At 40.8% G+C, this 19,317-nt stretch overlaps 1 protein-coding gene across 1 annotated transcript in view; it reads left to right on the top strand.

The window, feature by feature from the left end:
- The window catches only part of pdhx (pyruvate dehydrogenase complex component X), a 44,690-nt gene that overhangs the window by 7,326 nt on the left and 18,047 nt on the right, over positions 1–19,317 (top strand). The window contains exons 3-5 of the mRNA XM_034085678.2: positions 6,593–6,693; positions 12,438–12,646; positions 13,577–13,675. Coding sequence (XP_033941569.1) covers positions 6,593–6,693; positions 12,438–12,646; positions 13,577–13,675 — 409 coding nt within the window. The remainder of the gene's footprint in view (positions 1–6,592; positions 6,694–12,437; positions 12,647–13,576; positions 13,676–19,317) is intronic.

Raw genomic sequence — 19,317 nt, 5'->3', positions numbered from 1 at the left:
AGAGGGAACGGAGGTTACGGCGGACAAGTGCAGGATGAGAAGAGATTAGTTTGTTATGTTTGGAAAGGGGTAAAGAGAATGAAATGAAGAAGTGATCGGAGGTGTGGAGCGGGTTTACAGAGAGGTTAGAAGTAGTGCAGTTCCTTGAGAATATGAGATCAAGGACATTGCCAGCTTTATGAGTCGGTGGGGACGGAGACAGTGAGAAAGCAAAGGTGCTTAACAGAGATGTTAGTTCGTCTATCTTCCCCATCTGGAGGTTGAAGTCTCCGAGAAGTACAGCGGGAGGGCCAGTTTCAGGGATGTGTGAGAGGAGATGATCTAATTCATCCAAGAAGTCCCCCAAGGCTCCTGGTGGACGGTAGAGAACAACAATGGTCAGTTGTATAGGATGGGTCACAGTGACGGCATGGAATTCAAAGGTGGAAGGAGTGCAGTTAGGTAGCTTGAAGAGGGAAAAGCTCCATTTGGGAGAGAGCAGGAGACCAGTGCCACCTCCTCTGCCAGTGGGTCTGGGTGTATGGGAGAAGGAATATGCTGTGGAGAGAGCTGCTGGGGTGGATGTGTTGGATGGAGTAATCCACGTCTCAGTGAGAGCAAGGAAATCCAGAGACTGCAGGGAGGCGTAGCCAGAGATGAAGTCAGCCTTAGGAACAGCTGACTGGCAGTTCCACAGGCCGCCTGAAACTAGGTGCTGGATCTCAGTGGAGCACGTGGGATAGACGAGAGCGGGCCGGTTGTAGCGATTAGGAGATACACGGGGCCAGTGATAATTGCGAGAAGACACATGAACAGGAATGGAGAAAATACACATGATTATAGCATGAGGGGCTAGAAAGCTAAACAAAAGAAAAATAAGAATAAGACACCAGTGATACTTAGCTCAAATTAGAGTAGGATTTGCCTCCTCTTTGCCACCCTCGTGACTCCCGCAGGACTCCAATGTCTTTGGCAGTCTGACGCTGCCGCTGACGCTCAAGAAACAGCTGCCTAAATGGACGCCTGATTGCTGAGTTCTCACAGCTAAGGTGCCACGCCCCTCTAGTTAGTTAACTCTCTACAGCTGATGGGCGACAACGCAGAGGGGTGCGGGTTTAAATGCAGCCCAGACAGAAACTGGACGCAGTGACAGTTTCACGTGGACAGATCTGAGATTTAAATTCTCTCAAAAGTGCCCTTTTCGCTACAACAACTACAGAACAATTATACAGAGTAGAATAACTGAAATAGAGAAGTCTAATTAAACAAGATTATTACTTACAGCGGTTTCTGAGTCCGAGGAGGTGTAGCAGCCAGGTCAAAGGAGTTGCAAGTTGGTAGGTTCCTCAGTTTGGTCCATATGTATGTAAACCTCACAGTAACACCGTCTGTATCTGTGCTCATCGGTTTAAAGAGCACAGCATTTATTCATCTCATAATGATGGACCAACTGTAGCGCTAATCATTTATTTGATGACATCACATTGCTCTGTAAGGCAGAGGGCTGAGCATTGGTAGCACCTGAGGGCCTTTAGTGACTAATCGGCTCAAGGAAACATGGCAGTCACTATACATCACGACTTAGCAGCTCTGCTCAGCCAGGCACCTCAGCCATGCTCAATTATCAGGAGGCGGCAGCCTGATTTCTGATTGGCCGCTCTGCTGTGTTGCCATGTGTTCCTGTTACTCGGGCTGAGATATGTATGTGTAAGTGAGAAAGATACATTTTAACACATCCGGGATGCTACTTATCTACACTTAAATTCATCATGGGGTTTAGGGCTGTACGATTTGGAAAAAAATACTAATTGCAATCATTTTGATTGATATTGCGATTCATGACATGGACAGGGGTTGCTCATTTTGTATCATTATTTTCATAATCGTTGAAAAATATATGATTAATGATAAATAATAAATTATTATGGAAGATCTGTACTAAATAAATATGCTTTGTAAGTCTGTAGAAAATGATTTGTATGCCGGGATATCTCCGCAGCTTCGCTATCGTTTATTCAAAAGGATATACAACACATATTTAGCCTTTTAAAAAATATGGTTCTTACTGTGTTTTTGTAGTCTAGAAAACCTGGTTTATAGCTTCATCAATTTGAATTCAACAAAGACAAACATATTTTTTAGAATGTTAATGTTAGTATTCCATTTTAAGTTTTTCTTCAAATTGTCAAAAACATTTAAACATCTAATTATAGTAGATTGAAGTGTGAAAGTGATGTACGGAAACAAAGCTCTTGCCTGCATACTTCTGTAGTCTATACCCCATTTTTGTTCTTATGCCCATTGCCTTTGTCGTCGAGCAGAGCGGAAAAGGCTTGTGGTCGTCTGTTTAATCTTTAATGTTGCACATCACACCTAACCCCTGTGGTCATACGGTGTTAAAGCCTCATACAAATCCAATTTTGTCTCCACTACTGCTTGCTCTCAGGGGCTTCCAACATCAATACTGCTCTTTCAATCTTCCCCTCACCCATCCCACTCTTCTCTTGACCCAACCCTTTTTCCTCCTTTTTCCTTCCCACTTATGTGTTTATCTTCAACATAGCCTACCAACAATCATTAATTTGAGGTTTTGCAAAAATATCCTTGCCTTTGTCATAGTACTGTCCTTGATTTTCCTATTGTCTGCTAGATGATGCACCCTCAGAAGATAGAAATGTGACCAGATGTCAGATTTGGATAACCTTTGCTCTTTATCTCATACACTCCTCCTCCCATCTTAACACATGGACATATGTCACAAAGATGACTCAATCATAGTGACTCTCCACATGAAATATATTTACTGCAAGGGCTAAAGCTAGAAATCAAACCATTGCTAAATCACATTTCTTGTACGAAAAGCTGACTGACAACAGTAGTTTTTCCCCTTTGTCCAAAGACACCATAAGGTCCATTTGTCTCCCTATTATTCCATTGCAAGGCCCATTTACAGTGATGCAAATTAGTCGCTTTTCGGCGCCTCCCGCTTTTTTTAACGGTGACTTGTGTAATTCGTGGAGAACTGAAGAGTTTTCATTTTGGGGAGGGGGGTGGTGGTCCGTCAGTCCGAGTATCTGTTTTTCCTAGCCAAGGACCGGTTCCTTGAACACAACACGAGGGTAACGTGGTATATGTTTCGTCTGAAAGGAGTGTAGACTAGAGCAGTGATTCTCAAACTTTTTTCAATAATGTACCCCCTTTGAAAAAAAAATTCAGCCAAGTACCCCCTGATCAGCACAAAAACTATTTGTTAGGGAATAAATGCCTATATAAAGAGGTACAGCACAGCGCTGCACCATCAGTGTCTGATTTATTAAAACAAAATTGTAACTGAGAAACACTTAAATGCTACATTTCAAATGTTTACAATCCATCACTAAATTCATGGCAAACCAATTTTAACATCATGCAATAACACTGAGACGACATTAGTCGCATTGAACTGATCTTTTTAATAAATTGTACTTACAATTTAGTGAGAAACATGGGCTTGTGCTTCACTGAGGATCTTTGTCATTCTCAGTGATAGGAAGGCCACTGCAGTTATTACACTTCGCGTTTTGAAATATGTGTAACTCTGTTAATATAAAACCCACACTGCTCAAACTTCGTTGGTATTTTTTTTTTTTTTCATTATCTTAAAAATAAATCTCACATACCCCCTGCAGTACTCCAACGTACCCCCATTTGAGAACCACTGGACTAGAGTGCTGACGGAGAGCACCGGAACGCCGCTCCAACTCTTCAAATATTGCAGTACCCATAAGGAGCCGTACACATGCCGCAGTGTTTGCGTGGCTGTGTCTTTAGTTGTAAGCAGACTAAGCACATTGGCGATCTGTTGTTATTAGCATCTGGTTAGCTAGCTATGCTAACACATTTAAAGAGCTTTTCTACAACCATGTGGAAGAGAGCTCTCTCCTGAGAGGCTCAAATAACCTCAGCTCAGTGAGGTTAAGGCACACCTTGATATGATCATTATAGTTATTAATGAGACATTAGAGACTAAATGAAAAACGGGTATAAAATACTATATGACAGTAACAAAAAAGTTGTTAAATAACAAGAATAGAGTTTAAAAGGGGAGTGATTTGTAAAATATCCAAAAAGAAAAATCTGCTTACAGTTCTGTTTCATATGGGTGTTGAGTAGGGTTGGGTATCGTTTGAATTTCCACGATTCTGATTCCGATTCCGATTCTACGTTTCGATTCCGGTTCTTAACGGTTCTCAATTCCGATTCTTTGAGGGGCAGGGTAAACAAATTATACAGGCTTCTTCCACCAAAAAAATTACATTTATTCGAGAAACTTTTACACAGGTTAGTTTACAGTAATATTCACATTAATCAGTCTGTTTATATTCACTGCTATGTAACTTTAACCTGAGAACCACTGAAGCTACAACAGTGCAACAGTCCAACTTTTAAAGAACAGTTATTGTTGAGAAAAACAAGCATATCTGCCTTCTCAGGCATACCTGGAAGAAATGTTTGAACATTTTAAAATAAAATGCTTCAAGGGATCTAGGGGGTACAACTCTAAACACCCATATGAAAAAGATCGGTTTCCATTTTAATAATTAAATAAGTATGTGAACATAACCAATAACCTACCATAGCCAATAACAAATACATGTAACTTATTTTATTTTTGTTGTTCATTCATATCTTATTTTACTATTTTATTTATGCATAATTTTTTTATCTCCAGTTTAAAACGATATGTCTGGTTCACTGTCCTATAGTATACATTGGAATGATTTCAAACCTGTTTTATCCCAATAATTATAAAAGAGTGCCTTGGAAATATGTGTTTACATAAATTGTGATCAAAACCTTTGAGACCCACTGAGATAACTTAGACTAAAGTGAACTATCTAAACACTCAAGAGTCCTTTACCTCACTGAGCTGTAGTTATCAGCCTCAGTCTGACTGGAGAGGACTCTCCCTCCACATCATTGTAGAAACATCTTCTTCTTCCGTTAGAGCAGCTAGCACCAGATGCTAATAACAACAGCGCTGGTACCGGTGCACCCTCCCTTTCTCCCACGCTCACTCGCACTTTGGCTGTGAGCTGCGTGTGCCAGATAAGCCAACATCCCCCATTTTCATCACTTACAGCGCCCATGGTACAGGGTAAATGAAAAGTGTAACCGGGATGAAAAGGGTGTTACATTTACTTAATTATGAATGTTGTTACATCAAGGCCGAAAATTAGGATGAGCCCCAACGATCAAAACATTATTTTTTTCTCCCAGAGCTGTCAGCGCAGTGCCTCCACAGATCTGGCGCCCTAGGCGAACGTGGTTACGCTGTAGGAAGTGTAGGTATAACGCTACATTTCCCACCCCGCCGCAGTCATACCGTAGGCTACGGAGAGCAGCGAGAGACATTTCCTCTGGCATCGAAAAGCGGAACCGAAATTCACATTTCTAAATGATGCCGTTGGAACCGGTTCTCGGTACCCAACCCTAGTGTTGAGAGATGTATCCATAGATCTCCTCATGTTGCTCTCAAAGTGCACCAGATTGATGCTTTTAAAAATCTTCCCGGGGGAGCATGCCCCCGGACCCCACTAGAGGGGATTAGGTCCCCCCCACTTAAATCATGTTCACATGGATAGGATACTAAATACATTTGCACACATCTTGTGTCCATATCTTTCTGTTTTGGTGGTCATGCCACAACCGTGCACATGCATGCATGCGTGAGTCATGGTACGATATCTGGATTAAGAGGTTGCTTTTTCTTTGTACAACATGAAAGAAAAGCCAAATGAATGGGCTGTGATTTTAGTTTTTTTAAGCAGAGGTTGAGTTCAATAATTTGTACGGCCCTCGGAGGATGTTCCCCACCCCTGCTGTAAATAATAATAAAAACCCTTGATTTATAACTTAACATCTCTGTCTCCTATTGATCTGAGTATATTATAAAGAACAGCCAGTTAATTGAAGCACAGGCCTTTTGTCAGATGGTATATTACGCTGTTTTTTTTCTGCTTCGAATAGTTCTCTCTTTTTTTCACCATACCTGTGTTTGCATCACTGCATTTAAGTTGTTGCGCAAAACAGGTGTAGCACAACATGGCTATATGAGCGTGGAAGAATTGAACCAGTGGCTCCTAATTGTCATCCTCTTTCATTGCTAAGCAGATGGTAATGTATTCCAGCTCTCGCATGGCGTGGACCAGTGGGAATCTTCTGGGATTCTAAGGAGAGGCAAAGATTTTGCCTTCTTTCAGACACGCTGCGTTTCCGTATCTCACATTCTTTCCCATGAAACATTGATTATGCTCTTCACTTGATATGTAGGCCAAAGCCCGAGCAGATATTTTCTCCCATAACCTTTTTGTCGCATCAATGGAATTCTTTCATTAGTTGGCAACCAATGTGTTCTCTGTGCGTGTGCAATGACCCTCTGAAAGATTAGTTGTTTTGAACCTGCTGCTGGACGTCATGATTTATGCATTTCCAATAACAGCTAAATTGAGTCATTTGCACTTAAACTAAGGTCATAAACCCCATAATGAAGACATTGTTTTGACAATTGGGTTCTTATTATGCCAATTACGTGTTTATGAAATGATGTAATGTGTTTCCTTTTATATTGCAGGTGAAGCAGTGGCAGCGGGTGATGCCCTTTGTGAGATTGAGACCGACAAGGCTGTTGTCACCCTGGAATCTAATGACGATGGTGTCATGGCAAAGATATTGGTAAGTAATCAAAAGCACACTTAAACCTCTTCTAGAAGATGATGAGTTTTGGGATTACATATATATTTAACTATATAAGTTGTGGTTAAGTATTCAAATGCTTTGTTTTGAAATTTGTGTCAGCAACAGGATTTTAAATGCTGCTTTTTCTCATACTCGTTAAGTCCTTTTTAAAGAACATTCTTGTTCTATTATTTCCCTTCTTAATATGTTAAATCAGCAATTTGCAGTAGTAACGGGTATGTTTTTGGATTTTATATGTACATAGAATATATTCTTGTTAATATTTGTGTGTGAGTGTTTCAGGGTTTCCTCCTTGCCTATGCTAATTGGCTACGCTTGTTAAATCTGCTGCACAGTGACAGCAAAGCTTTGACAAGGTGTCTATAGTGACAAATACTTCTCCCCCCCCCCCCCCCCCCCCAATGTGCAATTTGTGTTTGAATTCTTAATAGGCTGCTGAAGACGCAACGATCAGTTTTTCTTTCATCAGTTCTCCACCACATGTCCGTCCCCCTGAACATAAAGATGAAGATGTTTTATCTCCTCCTTTTTTATTGAAGGATCCCACTGAAATCTTCAATATATTAAGAGGGAGGGAGGGGGAGGATTTCCCTGTCGTTTGAGCAACATTTGACTTTTATTCAGTTTCCCTTTTGAAAAAACAATGGGATTGCACTGAGATATTTCTGCATGTATTCCCTTGCATGCACAAACCCTTGCTCCATGTTGCTGATTATTGCTTTAAACACAACTTGTTCCCTAGCCATGACGTTTTGGACATGTTCACAAGTTGAGGACGCCTGAGAGGACGGGGGTTTAATTAGCCAATGTGTCTGTTTGCGCAACCTTTACAAAAAACAAATACACAATCTGCACGCGCTAATGAGCATCACAAATGTGCACGCAGATGCATTGTTCATGAACAAAAACACAACCGTTTCTCACATATTCATGTACGGACAGAAATGTCTGAATTGATCAATTACTGAAATAAGCGGAGGGGTCATTGTCACTTATATAAACTGCAGGATTATACCTCTTGTTTTTGTCCTGCCTTTCACTCGCTTCCGTTAGTCCACATTCCCTTACTCCATCCTTGTCTTTGCCACTGTGTGGTTGAGGTAGTTTCCATAGCAACCACCCACGAATTGGGGGTAGGGGCTTTAGAGCTGTAGCTGGCAGAGAAAGATGGTCTGCATTAGATAAGCCCCCGAGCTCTCTTTCTTTCACTCAGTGTAAGAGATTGTGTGTATCGTTAATACGAAGAACAGCAGCTAGTGGCAATATTTCATAGATTTCTGCACCATTACATGGCGCTGGCAATGTGGCATACACTTTGTCTGGGTCAGTGTGTTAGATCTTACTAGTGTAATTGTCTCTCACTCTAATTTAGAGGCTACCATAATTAGCAGCCTGTGGCCAAACGCCTGGGCAGGCTTCAGGAGGAGTTGGACTTCCTATGCTCCTCAGGGGTTATTTATGGGGGTCAAGTACTGCTCTGGCCCTCTACCAATTACCAACCATAGCTGTTGGGGGTGAGAGAATAGGGGGATAGATTCTGCTCATATTGGGAGGTGAATGTTGGGGGTAGGGGCACCAGCAGCATGAGCACAGATTACTGTATCTCATCAGATTCTTACTGCCTTGCTGTACCCTGACCCAGGGGCTTCAATCTGAAAATCAGCCCTGGGTACAATCAATCATAGCCTTCGGGAAATGACACGCATGTATTTGCAGATATATAATGTTTATTGCTCCTCTGTGTTCAGCTGTATAAGAAGAGGAATGCTACTGAGCTTCGAACAGCGAGTACTCGTCTAGAAATGTAATGATGGCTACATAGGAAGGATTGTGAATTGAGATCAGGACAGCAGAAAGCTTGCACATCTTCCGGTGCAGACTGAAAACTCATCTCTTTCGGCTCCACTTCAAGCGATAGAATTACTAACTAAGAACTGCTAACAGAGAACTTGTATACTAATAAAGGACTGGCTTATCTAAAGCCAGTTGAGTAGCACTTGAAGTGTTTGGCTCTATGAAACCTGATGTACTTATATGATTCTGTTTTCTTCAAGGTTGTATCTTCCTGGTCGAATGTACTTATTGTAAGTCGCTTTGGATAAAAGTAAAAATGTAATGTGAATGAGTTGGTGATTAACCTAATGAATTGTATGGCAGATAGGACTGATGGATAGGTGTTTAAATATAAGGCAACATTGATGAATATATCCATCACATGCAGCACTGCCAACCTTTCAGTTTCCCATTCATCATCCCCTTTTCGCCTCTTCTCTTCATCACACTGTCCTATACGGGATCGATTTAGACACCAACAGTCATGCGTCCTCTAAATCAATTGTTGATATAAATCACTTTCTAACTGTGCAGCATTCTTAGGTCAAATTGGGTGAAAAGCCTGTGTCTTTGTTGGCTTTAAGATTTTAAAATGAGAGTAAATAGCCTGTAGGCTTTTGGCAGAAAGACTGAACTGAATTGGTTTACAGACTATATTTTTCTTCAACAAAAGCCAGCAGTATATTTGGGAAAGTGACATAGTGGAGTGGAGAGCAATATAAAGTGTATGATAAAGGTTCCTTGATACTAAGAATCTCGTGGTTATTTGGTTGGAAAGCTATACAAACGGGATGCTTAGAAGGAATGAGTTTCAGCTTGAATTGTGTTTTGTATTTGCAAGATTACACTGACAGCCTGGTATTGCTAAAATGAAGGATGTGGCGGCAATCCTCTTAGTGCAATACCTGTCATGCTCTATCAATCACAGACGGACCTTATCTCACTCGCTCTCCTCTTCTTTTCTTTTCACGAGCATTTCCACACCAAATATCTTAACATACTCAAACACTATATAATCGGGGGTTGATCTGTGCTTACTAGCCCTATTCGTTATTTGACCATGATCTGATGCCTTTGTAATGACAAACCTAGAACAATCATGTTTTATAGCAATTCACGCTTTACAGCCACCTCAGCCAATAGAGAGTTTATAATTGTCCAGGTCAAGCTTATTGTATCTCAGCTGTTTATACTCCAGGGACTTGTATGGCTCTATGATAACAGTTTGCAGATAAGTGGGTTTAACCTCATAAATGCTGTGGGCTGGCTTTGTGATATCATTAGTCTAACTGATGGCTCTGCAGATAACACTGGATCAGGCCAGCAGACTGACTTTGTTAACAGTTATGAGCCCGTTTTTTGAAGCATCGGAGAAAGGATGGTTGCCAGTGAGAGGACATGACATGAAGATCAGAGATATAATCTAATCCATCTATCACAAGATAAACTGTTTCATAATTGTACAAAATGCACATTTATGATATTGGAACAATATCATAATCTGACTAAAGTAATAATACATATTAGTGTATCTGGCCCAAAGTGTGCAGTTAAGTGATCGCAACAAGTGTTTTAGAGGTCACAATGAAATGTTCTCTTCTAATTTCTCTTGCGCACAGTATACATTGGATTTTACCACTCGTTTTTTTTCTACCTCACACCTTGGGCATAAAGGAAAACAACATTTACAATAGACAGCAGATACTTGAGCCATTGCAAAAGCTGAGTTGAAAGCATTAATAATACTTCCCATAGGTTTCAATGTATCCTATAACCATTTGATGGCAGTGTTGAGCCCCAAACCACAACAGTGTCCTAAGCATCTGTTTACGCAACTACCCAGCATGCATACTGTTAACAGTGCATATGATTTGGCTGTGAGGAGTACTATGGTAGTATTAAGGTGTGCAGAGTGCGTGACTACCTTGTGTTGGAACTTAAAATGAAACCACTCTTGATGCAGTTGCAATATTAAAATGTGGCGCCGACTGTATGTTATCATTGTTTTCAGATCTTAACAACATTTGCACTATTATCAAACTGTTCTTCTCAAACCACATGCTGCCAAAGCTCACTGTTAAACTAAATTGTCTTTACCAAATATACGCCTTTTCTGATAGGCATACATCTACTCAGACTGTTACATTTACACTGATCTCATCCAATAAGGTTAGGATAAATACTAGGCAAAATGTCCCTGAGGGTCAACCACCACAAATACATTCTGAGCGGAGGGGGATGGCACTAAGGATAAAGTGTCAGCTGCACAACAACATAACATTCTCAAGCTAACTAGGAATCTAATTGATCACCATTCTGTTAGGCAGCCAGTCACTCACAGAATAAACACCATTTCCGGATGGGTTCAAATCTATATGTTATCCAAAACTGTGTATACTGTGATCCTTTTTAATACATTCATGCCAGAATTATGATATAATCTCCTGTGACCATCATCTATACTCTTAGCATGGTGAGAGTGTGGGAATGTGTCATCACTTCATTTTGGCAAATAAGTAATGTAGTACGTTATGGATCCAGTCCTTTGGGGGTTACATGTTCAGTTACACACCGATATATTGATAACTGTTGTAACATCATATCGTATAACACAGTGGAGCTTGTGTCGTTAAAACCACAGGTACTCTGGGAGATTTATTGCGTCTTGAGTCTCTTCCATGACGACAAATCCCTTTGAGCAGAACATCAGCACTTCACTGACAGGCCTTACCCTTATCTACACTTCCTATAGCAGTTCAGTGTTAATCACACATCAGACTTGTTGTTTAAGGTTTGTACTCCGCTGAACGTTTGGTAATTAATACAAATCTAAGTTTGAGTCTTTTAGGGCTTTTGTAATCACCTCCATCTCTCTCGTTGTTTATATATAAGTACTTCACATTTCAGCAAAATCCAATTAGGTAGAAATGTTGGAGCCTAAGATGCCTATCTAAATGAATGATTCCATCAACAAGGTAAATGGACCTCAGTACGACAGATACTTACAGGTCTGCATTAAACTATATAAGCACAAAATACCCCTGCCACTGCAGCTCTGTGGGGCAGGTGTTCATATGTACTGCTTTTCTTTCCAGTTAGCTGGATACGATTATTGAAGTGCTGCTTTTGATTTGCAGACCTGCTAGAGGGAGGGGGTTGGGGAGGAGTATGTTGGTAACCATGGATATACAAATCGATTGATGAATTTGCACCTTTTTAGTGTAAAATTGTAAAATATTTATGCATTTAGTCAATTGTTAGAAAATACTTGGATACTTTTGGCAATTTTATTATTTTTCTTCCTATTTCTGTTGTGTCTTCTGATATTGAGCTACACCTTTTAGGAGGCAGCTCACTAAGTGGATACCTTTTTTTGATATAGACGAAGTGCAGCTGCCCAGCCCTGTGTATTGTGCCTGGCCTTTGATTTGAACTGATCAATATTGACCAAGGAACAACACCTTGCACTGCTCGGGGAGGATAGCGCAAGGCTTGCAGTGGATTTAGATTACTCCTCAACAAGATAGTGAATCAATAGCTGACAGCATGAAAACACATCCATAGCACTCCAAGAACCTATTGCAGCACAGCTGGGTTTTCGTATGATTTGTGCAGGTAACAAGGGGGAAACAGGAACGATGGAAATTGGTGCGATTGAGAAGGCAGTGATTTTTCAAGAGGTCTTCTAATAATGCCTGTCCAAATATGTATCAGTTATTCAATGACCAATGTATAACTGATTAATTTTAGAACCACTTTTCCTTCATCCATGTTTCTTTATAATTGTTGAAGAGACATTTCCGTTTAGTTAATTCAGTTGCACTTAAGAAGTGACTGAACCAGTGCTGCTAATCACTGTGTATGTGCATCTCTCACCCTCTTTACAGATGGAGGAGGGAAGTCGCAACGTGCCCCTTGGCACTCTCATTGCCCTCATGGTGGAGGAAGGGCAGGACTGGAAGCAGGTTGAGATGCCCCCTCCAGATGCTGCAGCTCCACCTGCAGCTCCACCTGCTCCAGAGGCAGCTGCGGCCCCAGTTGTGCCTGCTGCTGCCCCCTCTCCAGTTACTCCCCCAAAACGGGCCACGTCGGGACCGTGAGTGTTGCCTTCCTCTGTGTTAGCTGCTGATGTACGAATGTGCCTAATGTCTTCATTTAAACTTGCAATTTAGCCTTAAACAGGATTCATATGCCTCCCATTTCAGCCCCAAAACTAAAATGTCTACCTCTTACTTAACATGATCTTGTCAGTTGTTTTAATATGCCCACAGTATGAGTCAGTTAATTGTCATTTGAGTTGCATATCAGCTCATATGGTTAATGCAAGATTAGCTCTAACTCAGGCCATGGTAAGGACTAGTGACATGATACATAAGGTATTATCTTAAGCCCCACCCTTTTGCCATACAGCCATCAGGATTTCAGGTTGTACAGTATTCACCTGTACATAAAGTAAAATGAATTTCCCCTGTTCACATTCAAATGTGTGTGAGATCCTACCTAGCCTATGTACACTATAGATACTCTTTTGGAAAGCAAAAGAGGCACCGCAGTAAAAACAGGCCCTATTTGTTATGCAAACATTTTACGCTGAGCCCTTCCACATTTCTGTTTTGCAACTCGGCTGCATCGGCTTGGCAGGGTTGATAGATGAAAGATGGATGAGTTGCGGGGCAGGCAAGATTATCAGGCAAAGGATACTGAGATGGGCTTTATTACAGCAGTCAGGTTAAGTAGAACTGAAACAGAACATGGTATCTGAGCTAAGCTAAAGGTGCTTTGACGTTTTAATGAGCACACAGTCAGTGATGTCCTAAATCTAGACTGAAATGCTTAATGTAACCTTTTGCTGGACCAGGATTTAATTTGGTTAATTGGGTACTCACTATTCTCTCTGCGAAGATAAATACATTTTGTGTTTTTCAATTATTAAAGCCATAACCATTCATGTTTGGCCGTTTTTAAAGCAAAAGTTGGGAGTTAAAACTATTATAAAATTATTCCTGACTCTCTTGTCCTCATCCAGGTTGCGTCTGAGTCCAGCTGCCAGACATATCCTGGACACCCATGGTTTAGAACCTAAATTGGCCACAGCCACAGGACCAAGAGGACTTATCACCAAGGAGTGAGTACGGATGAATGGATTAGCTCTAAGACCTGTTGAGGCCTGCTTAATGAAAGTAGGTATGATACAGAACCTCCCTGCTGACATTTACCAACAAGCAGACATTAACTTCATCAGGCCCAGTCTGAGGTTATACGACACAAAATAATCTGTCTTGATGTTGATGAAAATAGTTTTGACAATTTTCTTTTGCTTTACTATGTAATTCAATTGAATTTTATAGGATTTTGAGGTGGAGTTTGTAATTATTTATGAAGCCTATTAATGCTAACACAGACTATCACACACTTAACATTTAATCAGCGTGATAAATTAAGAGTTTTTAGCAAGATACATTTTATCATTGACATCCTGTTTTGATTCGTTTATTAGCTTTTTCCTTTATTCCGGTGAAAGAAGAGAGAAAGCAAAATGCTCATCAGGCCATGCAGACCAATCAAACTGGTCAAGAATTAATGATGAAGATATTAGTCTTACGCTTATGTTGTTAAACTTATTTTTTGTACAGTGATGTGCAGAGGTTGCGTTAACCATATATTTTCCGTCTATGATGGATTTTTTTAACAATGACGGAAAAATCTGAAAGCCGTCCGTCATTTTGACAGATTAGAACAAACTCAGAACAGCGCCACAGTTTCCTTGCAGCGAGGCTCCGGTGTTATGCCGTGTTATGCATGCCCGCCCAAAAGGAAATTATACAGTTTCCAAACCTAACTTTGCCGAACAGATAATTGAAATGTCTGAGTATTTGCTTTACGCTGTGCGCGATCCCGCGAGGTGCAGTGGGCATGCATAACACGGCGCTAACAGTCATTTTGACGGAAATGTTACGATGCAAAAAAGTCTAGCGCAACCTCTGTGTGGCAGCTTTGCTTGTTTACTATAGTAACAAGCCTAAGGGCACAGATGGTAGGGTCCCCTGGTGGCCACCATAACACTGAAGTTCCTCTGAGGGGAACTGATGTCAGTCAGGACAAGGCGGGTTAGAGCCAGTGTGAATGACAACAAAAATGTGGGGGAGACTAGATAAGTGAAAAAAATGCGAGGTGGTTAAGATTTCACGTTCTTTAATCCTGTTATGTGGTGAATTCACACTACAGGAAGCTCACACACGCACGCACGCACGCACGCACACACACACACACACACACGCGCGCTGTCAGAAGGGACCTGATTGAATACTCTCCTTACCCACCGAACACCCTGCTGGGGAATCTCATTAAGCAACTTCAGTCGCCATAGCAACCCTGTCTCCAGAACCCACTGGTGACCATAGAAACGCAGACCATATGTTTTCCGAGATGTATGTCTTGGACAGTATAGGAGAAATGTATTTGAAGCTTTATAAACCAAAAGGCAAAAAATAATAACTTCTTAATTTGAGATACAGAAAGGATCATTAAAAGATGCATTTACATTTTTACCCCAACAGTGTGTGTGAATACAAACACCTTATTTATCAATCCTAATAATTAATGTGTTTACCACTGAAAGCTTCTATTGAGCGCCATTATGTAATCAAATAGTTTTTTTAAATCTGCCAACACAATTACAATCACAACACTGCTGAGAAAATGCAATTTCAGTGTTTTTGTCCCTCTTTATTTGCCATTAAAATATAATTGTCTAGGTTAAAGGTGACATGTCATGCTTTTCCGGTTATTACCCGTCCCCTTGTGTGTTATGAAGGTTTTTATGCAGAGTCAAAACCCTCAAAGTACACCATGTAGGGAGTAAAACTCTAAAACAGAAAATACCTCCCCAAAACGCCTCGTTGGAGATACGTCACTGTCCATTTGATTCTTCCGGGGACATCATGATGTCATGTCGTCCCCGGAACGAAATGGACCAATCCGTGGAGCCATTACGTTACATCCGCGGAGCCGTTACGTTAAGCCCCCGCTGATTGGTCCAAATTGACCAATCCACGGACTTCCTCACACACTCAGTGCAGGCAGCTCTGCTGATTTCTCCTCCCTGGCTGCAGGCTGATAACAGACAGTTGGGATCGCGGCGAAATTCTCTCTGCAGACCCATTCTCACAGCGTTTATCAACCTTTTGCTTACTCAATATCAAGCCACACTTATTGTTTTTACTTCGGCTGTGACTTTGTGTGCTCAGGGTGAGTTTGACTGTGTTTGGCTGTGTATCGCTAAACAAGGAAATCATACCTCCACGGAGCTTAGCGCGATTCACAACGTCCCGACCAATCGGAGCACACTGGGCTCACAGGGAGGGGGGGGCAAGAGCTGCAACGAGCCGTTTAGTGGAGAGAGTGAATACACATACTTTACAGAGATGCTGTATGCGAAACCAATGTGAGTTTGGAAAATTGCACAGTATAAATCTATTCTAGTAGACCTCAACAATGGAATTATGATCTGTGGAAATGGCCATGACATGTCACAAGCCATTTGTTCACAAGGGCATGTTCTCTACTGTGTGTGTGTTTTCTAGGTTTTAAAGATTAAATTGTTCAATTAATAATATCCAAATGGTTTGATTTGGCATGCTTGTTCGGTTAATTCAACCATTTGTTGGACTCAGGATTGGCTCGCCGATATACTCACAGACTCCTCTGCTGGTTAATTAGCTGAGAATGTCTTCAGAAAAAAAAAGCTGCTGCTGAAAGAAAGTAATGTACTGCAGGGGATAAAAGACTGGACACCAGAGGTTTAATAAAAACACTGTACAGCATGCTAAGAAAACTTTTTTTAATATAATTTTGTGCTGTTAGCTGGCAAAGCCACAGACAAAAATAAGTAAAGAGTGTATTCTTTCTCTTTTTTCATGTAGCTTTAAGTGTGTTGAATGCCTAACTTCATGAATAGAACCTGATGATTACAATGTTTATTATTTGGTAAAAATTGCTAATAGATCCATAATAAGAAAATCAAATATGATGATAAACAAAATAAACTTCCCTTTTAAACTAACTATTTGGGAAAAGTGGAGCAACCATTTGTGGCAACGTTTTTCTATTGGTGTTATCCTTTTAGTCTATAGGTTTTAAGATATGTTCATTTTGATCAAAGAAGATCCGGACATATAGGCTATTAGCTTAGGTGTGTTGTGAGACTGAACAGTTGTGTTCTTGTTGGAAACCAAATCTCCCTGGTGAGAAAAGCTCACATAGGCTAAGCTTCTTCATGAGAGGGCAGAATAGACCCCATTTCTCTTCCTTTGTCCCTTGGTACATCAGATAAAACTGAAACCAGGGAAAGGTACCCCTCCCATTCCACCCTCTTCTCTAGTGAGGCCCCTCTTCTATAGTGGGCATGAATACCAAGAGGTTACGCAACCCAGGAATGAGATCATGGCATGTTATATAATCCCTGACAAGGTTTAAATACAAATTGGATACAAAGTTACTTTTTTCTCCCCAACCAATGTCATAAATATTAGCCAATAGACAATGAGAACACAAGGATGGAACGGTTTAAAAAATGTTTACCTCATTGTGGTCCATACCACATAATGAATATATGACCGTAACTTGTTTAAATGCAACAGAACACTCGCGTTGTTAAGGAGACGTGACACTGAGGAGAAACCCATGACGTATAAAGCCCTTTCAATTTCTAATGAATGATAAAAAAATGTAAGGCTATAACTTTATAAATAAAAGCAAGTTTTCAGTTGCTTTACAACTGCATATATTCATTGTACCCTTTTGATTTCACATATTAAGCATGAATTATTACGGTGGTTAAAGCATGATACACTTTGGAACTCCAACAGTGAATCCAATTAGCTTCAAGCTGTCAGCCTCTTGTAGCAGCTTTAAGCTATTTGTAAGTATTACTGTTGGCTATAGGCAGCTGTATTGGTTTTGCTTGTTGGTTTGTTCTAAGTGTTGCTTTAATACAAATGTATCACGCTGAAACTTTTGTTTATTTCAAGTTGATGCTTTTTATGCAACATCTAAAATTGTTGTTTTGATCTGTGACATCTTAACTTACAAAAAGGGATTACATAGCAATAGGGCTGTCGCTAAAGAGTAGTTTAGTTTGACCTTTACCAGCCCAGGCATTTTATAACAAAGAGATATGTTGTTGATCCCCGACTCTCTGGCATGTACAGCACCAGAACTGCAGTTTAGCTGAAGTTCAAACATTACTTCAAATTACTCAGAATACCTGCTAATGACAAACAAATATAAAATCAAAATTCAAAGCCTGTTATGTTTTTCCTACAGTGTTGTTATTAAGTTTTGTATAGTCATGAATTGTTACAAAAAGCCCTTGCAGCAACACTTACTGCCAACTTCTGCTATGCAAATGTAGGGTAAGTGTAGTTACTGTCTATGTGTGAGGCTTCTCTTCTTCTTTTACTCACGTCTTCATTATCTATAATTGTTAGTAGAAAATGACCAGTCACACCGAAGCATAGTCTTCAATTAACTATTATTTAAGATTGTCCATAAGTTTTATATTTTTAACACAGTCCAGTAAAGCCTGACTACAACCCCTCTCTTCACCCTAGCCTGTCCTAGGTGGCAGTAGAAGACAAAGTGTGTGTGTGTGTGTGTGTGTGTGTGTGTGTGTGTGTGTGTGTGTGTGTGTGTGTGTGTGTGTGTGTGTGTGTGTGTGTGTGTGTGTGTGTGTGTGTGTGTGTGTGTGTGTGTGTGTGTGTGTGTGTGTGTGTGTGTGTGTGTGTGTGTGTGTGTGTGTGTGTGTGTGTGTGTGTGTGTGTGTGTGTGTGTGTGTGTGTGTGTGTGTGTGTGTGTGTGTGTGTGTGTGTGTGTGTGTGTGTGTGTGTGTGTGTGTGTGTGTGTGTGTGTGTGTGTGTGTGTGTGTGTGTGTGTGTGTGTTCTTTAATATTCTACTCATCCTCTCCCAGTCTTACAGAGGCTCCTTTGCCTTGGCTGTCAGTACTGGTGTAAATGGTCAGTGTTACAAGTGCATGCCAACCAGCTACACAAACGGTATCTATGGCATCATCCACAAGTGTCCACTGAAGGCTGCTGTTGACTTGCCTTCCTCTTCAACTTTTAATGGATATTCTTAATGCATTGTCATTGAAGGATATGGTGGAGTTTACACAACTCAGTCATTTGGATCTTTGTATTGTCTTTACTTTTACTGTTGTTTTATAACCTTTTATTTATAATATGTGTCTCAATGTCCTTGCTCTCTACCCTTTTCAATGCTTTCTTTTCTTCTTTCTATTGTGGCGCTCAGTAATCATTAAACCATTGTTGTGGTACTCTCAGGTTATCTGGGGGATTTCCATGAAACCTCAGTCCTTACTCCTTCCACAAACAAATAGCTAGTGTGCTAAAAGGAAATAAAAACATACAGCTCAGAGTGGGAAGTGTAGAAAAATAGCTGTGGGGCCCAGACGGTTCCCGGCTACATGTGTAGGTCAGAGGCAGCTGGTCCAGACAAAAGAGTGGATGCATGTGGGTAGGTGGACCCCAGAGCACTGAACTGGAACCACAGCACTTCAAGCAGGCACACCTGATACCTGCCCCTCCTACCTCTCACTGCTGAATAGGGGGGGGGGGGGGAAACAAATCCATGGCAGATCTTTCACTAAATTGAGATTCCCTTCTTCATAACCTTTCTCCTTTCCCTGTATACACTTCAGTTCTGCAATATTCAGACCAATTAAAATGGTCTAAAAATAATATAATAGA

This window comes from Pseudochaenichthys georgianus, chromosome 6 (assembly GCF_902827115.2).
Source record: "Pseudochaenichthys georgianus chromosome 6, fPseGeo1.2, whole genome shotgun sequence".
Taxonomy (NCBI): domain Eukaryota; kingdom Metazoa; phylum Chordata; class Actinopteri; order Perciformes; family Channichthyidae; genus Pseudochaenichthys; species Pseudochaenichthys georgianus.
Note: the sequence above shows the minus strand (reverse complement) of the source record. Positions and strands in the feature narration are given on the sequence as shown.